At 38.9% G+C, this 8433-nt stretch overlaps 1 protein-coding gene across 1 annotated transcript; it reads left to right on the plus strand.

Moving 5' to 3' along the window:
- The first annotated feature begins 2784 nt into the window (after positions 1 to 2784).
- LOC146646449 (uncharacterized) lies at positions 2785 to 8218 on the plus strand. Its single transcript, XM_085391724.1, has 10 exons — positions 2785 to 3934; positions 4966 to 5065; positions 5365 to 5511; positions 5744 to 5925; positions 6169 to 6305; positions 6427 to 6520; positions 6785 to 7117; positions 7305 to 7479; positions 7569 to 7693; positions 7892 to 8218. Exons 2-10 carry the CDS (start codon positions 4981 to 4983, stop codon positions 8216 to 8218), a joined length of 1605 nt encoding a protein of 534 aa, XP_085247850.1. The 5' UTR covers positions 2785 to 3934; positions 4966 to 4980.
- Positions 8219 to 8433: the final 215 nt, after the last annotated feature.

Below are 8433 nucleotides of genomic sequence, written 5' to 3' on the forward strand. Positions count from 1 at the left end.
ACCTATTGCTGAGTGCTCAGGTAGGGTAAATACCGCTATATAGGTAATTGTCCATTTATCAAAGTTAAATAAGAGATAAAACAAAGACCTTTTATATTAATGTTTGCTAATTATCTATGCTCTGAACTGAAACAATAATACCACTCTGGGATTTTTAAAACCTACTCAGCCTTGACATTTGAAAAATATTTTACAGTAAAAGGCTGGAAGTGATACTATCCTTCAGAAAGTATTGATTTTGACTTTAGTCATGGTGTGGCCCATTATCTATGTTTGTGATGTGTTTGTGTGTCGCCTTATTAAAAAGAAACAACATCGCCTTTCAATGGTATAAATTATTAAACCGCATTACTTGTTTGAGAAACATAGGACGCAGCACACAAGACGCCACCAGAAAGAAGACAGAGATGGGAACAAAGCACCATTGATAGGTTTGAGAAACAGTGAGTCAGAGATATCCCGCCCACACACCCCGGGAGGCTGCTCAACATAACCAGATCATCGTCATAAACATGGAATGTGGAAGCAAGCAAACAAAGGGAATCTTTATAATGAATAAATAAATAATAATAAACATTGTAAAAACACATTTTCACTTACACTCTTTGTTTTTATATTACATTATTATAATATTATTATATTATTACATAGTACTAATGAAGCATTTGTGGGACAGACTTGTAACACGAGGTAATAACATGCATTTAAGGCCATTGCTTTTTAGGGATGTACTGTGGACATCATGGTTCTGCTTTCCGTTTTCTGAAATGCCAACTATAAAAGCTAACTAGCTATTTTTGTCCCTAATTTTATACATTTAGTTTAAGAATAATACTGAAGTCCCTTCTGACCTATCAGAGTTAACCTGACTGTTCTTCGGTCCCTTCCACAAGAGGCCAGCCAAGGTATTACCAGCATCCATGAACAATGGCCTCAGGAACCAATTTATCTGGAATGATGTGGACACCCATTCTAACTTTGCGGCAGGGCACCTTTGGGTTCCACAGTAGTCTCTGAAAAGCTGTATATGTCAAGAAGAAGCACTGGCTATCCTCTATAAGCCAGCACCATGCAGCAATTTGCCAAAGCAATGTGACACAAAATCCCATTTCCCACTCCACAGTGTTTAACAGGATGGAAGACGTTCCTTCTATCTCTCCTTCGCTTTTCCTCTGTCTACCTTGCTTTCCTACTCTGTCTTTCTCTGACTCTCTAACATTTGCTTTGAAGTGCTTTCAACTCCTTCAGTCTATGTGCTCTCTCCCTTACATTCTTTCTTTCTCTTCTCTTCTTCTCCCACTCTCCTGCTTCCTCATGTTCCCCCTCTCAGCCAAGCTTTTGAATGCATCCTTATTCTCACGCTAATCCTCTTCCCCCCTGCTCAATCTTCTTTGTCCTCCTGCGTGTGCCCTTTTTTGTCCTCTCTTTACCTCACTCCCATATGACCCCTCAAAGCCAGTTAAATCTGTAAATACTGTTTGTGCATGAATGATGAGTCTACAGGCACTAGCAGGTACTTTTGCAGAAGTCTTCCTCTACACTAAAACAGCAGGGAAGTCTGATCCACATCTTTTGGTAGGCAGACAAAATTGTGGAACATCTCATAGTGTTTCATGATGTTGAGTTTCTATGATGTAATTTCCTGTATTAGTTTGTCATTCTTAGTCTGTTTACACTTTACAAGCACAATTCAACAAGTCATATTTTCAGAACTGTGGCCCCATCTGGCATTATCCTCAGTTCTCATGACAGTTTCCATACCGCAAGTAGTATTATACTGTCACATGACACAGTCCAAATTCATACAGTTTGATGATACATCTATATTGTGTCATCAGTTATAACAAGGGAATTAAGTGATTAGAATTCCATTCAATTTAAGAGCTTTCAAGAAACCTAAAGCAAATAATTAGATCTATTCTCCAGAGCTCTGAGTTGGAGAAATGAATGTCATATCTGCTTGAACTTTCTCAGTCTTAGGTTATGTTGAAGTAATTCAAAAGGATGTTTGCAAGATTTTTACAATTTCAAACAAGAGTGAATATATTAATCCCAGTCCTTTCTGCACTTTTCCCATGATGATCAGACCCTTCTGTATATCCTAGTTTTACTCTGTCGGGATGTTCCTTAAAGCTCAAAATTCTCAAAAAAGAATGGAATAATTTTTCTTTTTTTTTCCAACCAAACTTTGTTTTATGTTTCATTTCTTTTTTCTTTTTTGGGTTTTTTATCTCAGTTCTGTCCCTCCATCATGGGAGGCTATTCGAGGTGCCATAGTGCAAGGGTTGCCAGCCTGTGGCAGGCCTAACCTAACATTACTGATAATTTCTTTCACATTACAAAAATAGTTTTTGTCACGGTTTGCGGGGCAAGCCGTGTGGATTTGTAGTAAGGACCCAAAAGGCGGCAGCTCTGGTGCAGGTGAGTGTTTATTTACAGCAGTGGGTACAAACAGCAACGGGGTGTGAACATGAAACCGAAACCTAAACTGGGTAAACTAACAACACAAACCAGGAATGACGGTGCAGGGAGGTCCGGGGAAATACATACAGGGAGACCGAGGGGAAACAACACAGACGAACCAGCAACTACTATGACAGAAGACACAACTTAAATACACTCAGAGAACACAGGGGGATTACATACAGGTGGGAACACAGCTGGGAGTAATTAACATGACGAGACTAGGGAGGCAAACTGAAAACACTCACATAAGACACAGACCTTCACAATAAAACAGGAACTTACACATGAAAGGACACAAACTAAGAAACGCGGACTACACAGCAAAATCCGAAGTGTTGATGTGAGTTAAAATTACTGGTGTTAAAAATTTCGAGTTGAAAAGTGTTGGTTTGAGAGTTACAGTAACACTAACGGTGCTGAAAAAGCTCTGTAGCCGGAGTTATTTCAAAGAGTCAATACTATAACACTCATTTGGAGTTGATTTCCACATCCGGGTTTTTCGCGCTCATGGGCATGAGGAGTCCGCCAGAAGTTTGCTGTCAAGATCGAGGAGGTTGTTCAGGTAAGAACTATACAACAAGACCTATGTTATTTTATCATTATTAAATATTGTAACTAACTAGCCTATAACATTATTTATCAGAAGCATGCAATATTTTCCTAATGTGGAGTGTATTCATCTGCGGTAAGAGATGGGATTCGTTAGCTTAGGTAGCTAAACTATCCTCTATAACAAGTTAATATTGCAGCGAAAATAAATGCGTGCTTAATATAATTCTCAATTCTAGTTAGTTCTAATGTCATAAGAGAAATGCTTTCCAGTGTTCAATGCTTATTAAATGAAACGAGGGAGGAGTTAGCTATCCTCTGGATATGTTAAATGTAATGTTAAAATTTGAATTTGTGGTAGCCTAGCTGGCAGCTAAGACAAATGCGTTTAGCCCACTGCTTTTAAGGGAAGCGAACATTCGCCTCAGAAATATCCTATTTAAAAGTGAACTAAACAATCACATGGAGACGTTCAAGTCAAGTTTTGGAAAGCGTCAAGATAGGCTAATTACACGTGCTACCAGCGAGTTTAGCAGTAGCCTAGCCTACAAATCTTTGAAGTGGCAGGGGGTTATGGAATTCTGTTAGATGTTAGTGACCAAGCAAGGCGCGCTGCGTTTGTGCATGGATTGCTTGCTAACGGTTAGGATATATCATACATGTTGTAGTAGGGCTGCTCAATTAATCGAATTTTAATCACGATTACGATCTGGGCTTTCAACGATCATTAAAAATGACTGAGCCGATTATTAGCCCCTCCCTCGTGCTTTACTCTCGCGCTGCTCCGTGTGGCAAATCGAGCGCACCTCTCTGCATTTCGAACACGTGTCACAACAATTAAGAGGACCCGAGGGAAGCTCGGAAAGCTAAGCAGAAGTTATTTGGAGAGGAGAGTGACTGCCGTTGGTTGAAAAGAGAGGTAAAAAAAACTTCAGGGGTGTGGAAACATTATGGGTTCGCGGAGTCAGACGTGGATCAAGTAGACATAGTGTGTAAACTTTGCTACAGTGTTGTAGCTGCACCACAGAGCAACACTGCAACGTTCACTAAACATAGATGTTTACATTTTTCATTTATTTTTTATATTGCAAACATTTGCACTGTTATCAGTATTTGCACACTATTTTATATTATTTTTTGACAATCTTTAAAGTCATTATTCAATACATTGTTATTGTTAAATAAATATCGTCAAATAATCGAGATCTCAATTTCAGTGAAAATAATCGTGATTATCATTTTTGCCATAATCGAGCAGCCCTATGTTGTAGTAGGCCTAATCTAAGGGAACATTTTCCCCTTTTCTACAGTTTTAGTGAAATAGGCTACCATCCAGTGTTTAAGACAAAGCGGTATAACGACTGAGGGTCGTTGACGTCGCCTCCACTGATAATCCTAGCATGTCGTGTCACAAAACAACCACCACAAAGTAGCAACTAGCCAGACGGCTGTGCATGTGTCAGAAACTCCCGATATAAATGTAAGACTTGCACTCAGTAATTTACAGTATAAGGGATATTTGTTGTCATAAGTGAAAGCGTGATGAAGGCAGGTGTGCGTTCAACAGGAAATTTTATGTGGATTATCATCCTGACATGGTTTAAACAGAGATGCTTTTCCCCAAGTAGGCTACAGCGATTTACTCGCAACATAGCAGAACTAAGTATCTAGCCTGCGTGCAGACGAGAAGATCGCCGTTGTCGTCTTATAAACATGTGGATGGGTGGATAATTCATTGGATGCTATTTCTGTGTACCCAAGTTCAGCTATTTTAGTGCGCAGGGGGAAGCCAAATTATGTTCCTGAGGTTGAAGTGGTCTGTCACCCCTTCACAGATCATCACACAATGTATAGCCTAATATTTTCTTAAAGTTGTCCGGATTTGTTGCCACTTAAGCTATGGTTTAAATATATGGTAAAAAATATTCTGTGCCCACTTCTCTCCACCAGGTGCTGTTGTAAGACATGTTGCTGAAAGTGAAATACCTCAATGTAAAGAAGTACATTAAATTGCACGCAGGATTCACTTATCTAGAATTCATCAGTGAAGGTAAGATAACCTGGCAGAACAAAATTTGTTGCACATGTATCAGTTCATCATGTTTGCATCTCATCTATTTAAAAAACAAATTAAATGTTAACACATTTTATTTTAATGTGTGACATTAAAAACAGTACAGAGCAGTAGGCCTAGGCCTATATTGTTGCTGCAGACTTGTCTAATTTAACCATTTTAAAGACAGGTAAAACAGCTGTTAATAAATATTAGCTAAATAAAAAAGTCAAAATTAGTTTTTAAAAAAGTTTTTCAGGCGTTTTAGGTGACATTATGCTTATCTTTTTGTAAAGCCAAAACCAAGTTTGGACTTCCGGATGCTGCTGACCTTGATATTTTCGATGAAACTGACACAGCTGTCGAAGAAGACATTTTTCTGGAGTTACTGGAGGCCCAACCAGACCTATGCCTGACAATACGTGAAAAGATTTCAGATGAAGGTAAATGTTATCATAACTTAAATTTTCAGAGTATAGCCCACTCAATGTAGAGCCAAGTTCTTTTGCTCTTGATGCAGATGACATTGACCTGTCTTCATGCAATATACATGACAGTGGACAGGGCTGGGTCATATTTGTATAGAATGTTGTCTGAACATGAACATTGAAATTGTGTTATTAATGGCATTGTGGAGTAGCCTAAAGAAAGTTAACCAAATCATCTCTCCCAAAGATTTTTGTCCTTTAGCTCATTCCACACCATCCTCCTCGGATACATTATCTTCCCTCACGGACACTATATCACTTTCATCAAGTGACAGTGACCTCAGGGAAAAGGGCATTCCTGCAGGCCGCAGTAGATCCAGCAAAGACAGTTCTGCACCAAATGTTTCTGTGTCAGAGGCTGCAAAAGAGGTAATTGAGAACAGAAAATGTCTTTTGTATTTTTGAGTTGACACCATTTATACTGTAGATTGTTATACAAATTGAAATTCAAAACATGGTGGTTCCCAACTTGCCCTGTATGAAAAAATGTTAGTAGAAGTTAGTGCTTCTTGCTAGATATGTCTTTCACAGGTTTGTTGACATTCCTCTAAACTTTCACCTTTACTGACAAACAAGTTTTTATTGTTATTATTTTCCCTTTTATATGAGCAGATGGTTAAAAATGCCTTGACTAGGAAACCTGGTGGAGAGGGAATTCTTGAAGAATACAATGCCGAAAATTCACTGAGCCACCGCACCCGGCGGCAGCTTGTTAACATATTGGCAAGTGATATGACTGAGAGACATGGGTAAGAGTAATAGTACCTAATAAAAAAGTAAAGATGGGCCATATGGAATATTCTTGTAATGTATACTGCAGTAAAGACACATACTTCTGATTTAACATTGTCAATTGTATTTCCTCTATAGCAGAATTCCCTCCCGTAAGCAAAAGGAGAAATATGCCCTTGGAATAATTACACTCTTTCCCTCATTGAAGGATCCATTTTCTCCAAACGGCTATGTAAGTCATGCAGTGATTGTAAAACAGCACATTATTTAGTTTTCATCATGGAATAATTACATCAGCTAAATGATTTAAAAGAAAAATCTTAATTCCTCTTTCGTAATAACTATTGTCATAAAACTGTATTGAAATTGTGGATGTTGTTTAACATGTATTGCACCTGTTACATGATAATAGTCCTTGGGTTTCTTTTTGCTGAATCTGCAAAGTCTGTAAGATCGCATTTGATGTTTATTTTTCATCTATGTTTAAATGTGACAGGAGCATTTCTACGACGGAGTGAAAGGCACTGGATATGTAGCGTGGCGCCTCAAAACCATGTCCAGGTCTACAACCAAACGGCCAGTGAAGGAAGTCCCAGTGCATCAAGAACAAGGGCCTAAGCGCAGAAGATTAGCAACCACATTGCCTCAGCAACTTGATGGAGATGCCTGCAAGGAGGCCATCTCATTTCTTGTTCACTCTCCTGATGAAGCAAGTGTATTTCAGAAGATGAAAATGACGTTCCAACATCGCCAGGATCTGGTGCATGATCCACAAAGAACTGCAGATGTCTTCAAAACATTTCCACGCTTTTTGGATGTCAAAGGACTAGTAAGTCAAATCACTTGATATTTTCAACTGTTAATCCTTTTTTTTTGTTTTGCTGATGTGGATGGCAACAGTAAAAGATGTGATCATTGGTCATCCCAGTCAGGCTATATCCCATATTGGTCAAAATCACATTGCAATGTAAACAATGTTGAGCACTGTCTTTATGTCCTGTGTGTATGATGAACAGGTCAATCAAGACTTCCTGCTGCTGTTTGGTGCTGAAACAGCCACCAAGTTGCTTGAGAAGTGGGACATGTCATTCAAGCCAAAGGTTATTAAAGAAGCCAAACAGCTGACTCAGTCAACTGACCTGTGTCGTTTGATAAAAGCTGCTGAGAAACCAACAGAGAGTGATGTAAATGGTAGGCGTCGCACCATGCTTGTTTGATTTTAATAATATTTATTTTTACCTGTCATTTTGAAATTGTTTTATAAATTCAACCATACACAGACTGGGACAGTGACATGGCCTCTCTGCTGCTACTCCTTCAACTTTTGCCACCCACAGCTGGACGAAAGAGGAGAACCAAAATAAGTCCAACTGATGCAGCACACAAAATGGTGCACTTTCACAAGGTAAATATGTTGTCTCACTTTTTAAAATCCTACAAAACACTTTTTCAGTTTTTGCACTTTTTAGTTTTCCTCTCCATGAAGTATGTGTCTTAGTATTTTGTAATAAGTTAGCAAGGCACATAATGTCAAACTGAATGAATGGTTCATACTCAGCAAGTATAAGCTAGGCCTATATGTCAATATCTCATTTGTTTTTAGTCATGCTGCAGCATTGATGAACACTTGCAAGCAAGAGATGGTAAACAACCATACATCCTCGCTGTTGGTCGAACCCAGAACAGCATTGACACCTTCTACATCGCAGTGGACAAACAGCTCATCCCCTGCCAAGCCACCAGCTCACTCAGTGCTTTTGATGAACTTTTCAAATCCCACTACGTGTTCAACTTATCTTACGACGAGTCACTGGTTCATCTCTACAGTTTTGTGCAGACCACCATATTCAACATTGATGCCACCTCAACAGATGAGTCACCACGTGTTCGTGAGTTGCGTGCCAAAATGTTGAATGAGAACCATGTTTAAATGTTTTATCTGTCAAACTCTGCATAGCACCAGTCAGGCTTTGATAAGTCATTTGCGACTAGGTCACAGTTTTTATCCAAGCACCAAATTTAAGTTGGCTTGTTCACAAGATGGTTGCAGCCGTCAGTTCACTACATATTCTGGTTTAAAAAAACATTTAAATAGTGTTCATGATGAAGATTGTTGTCAAAGTGGTGATGCAGAACCCTCAGAGT

Source organism: Rhamphochromis longiceps, linkage group LG19 (assembly GCF_057381845.1).
Source record: "Rhamphochromis longiceps isolate RC_006_pf linkage group LG19, R_longiceps_female_GT1.1, whole genome shotgun sequence".
Lineage (NCBI taxonomy): Eukaryota > Metazoa > Chordata > Actinopteri > Cichliformes > Cichlidae > Rhamphochromis > Rhamphochromis longiceps.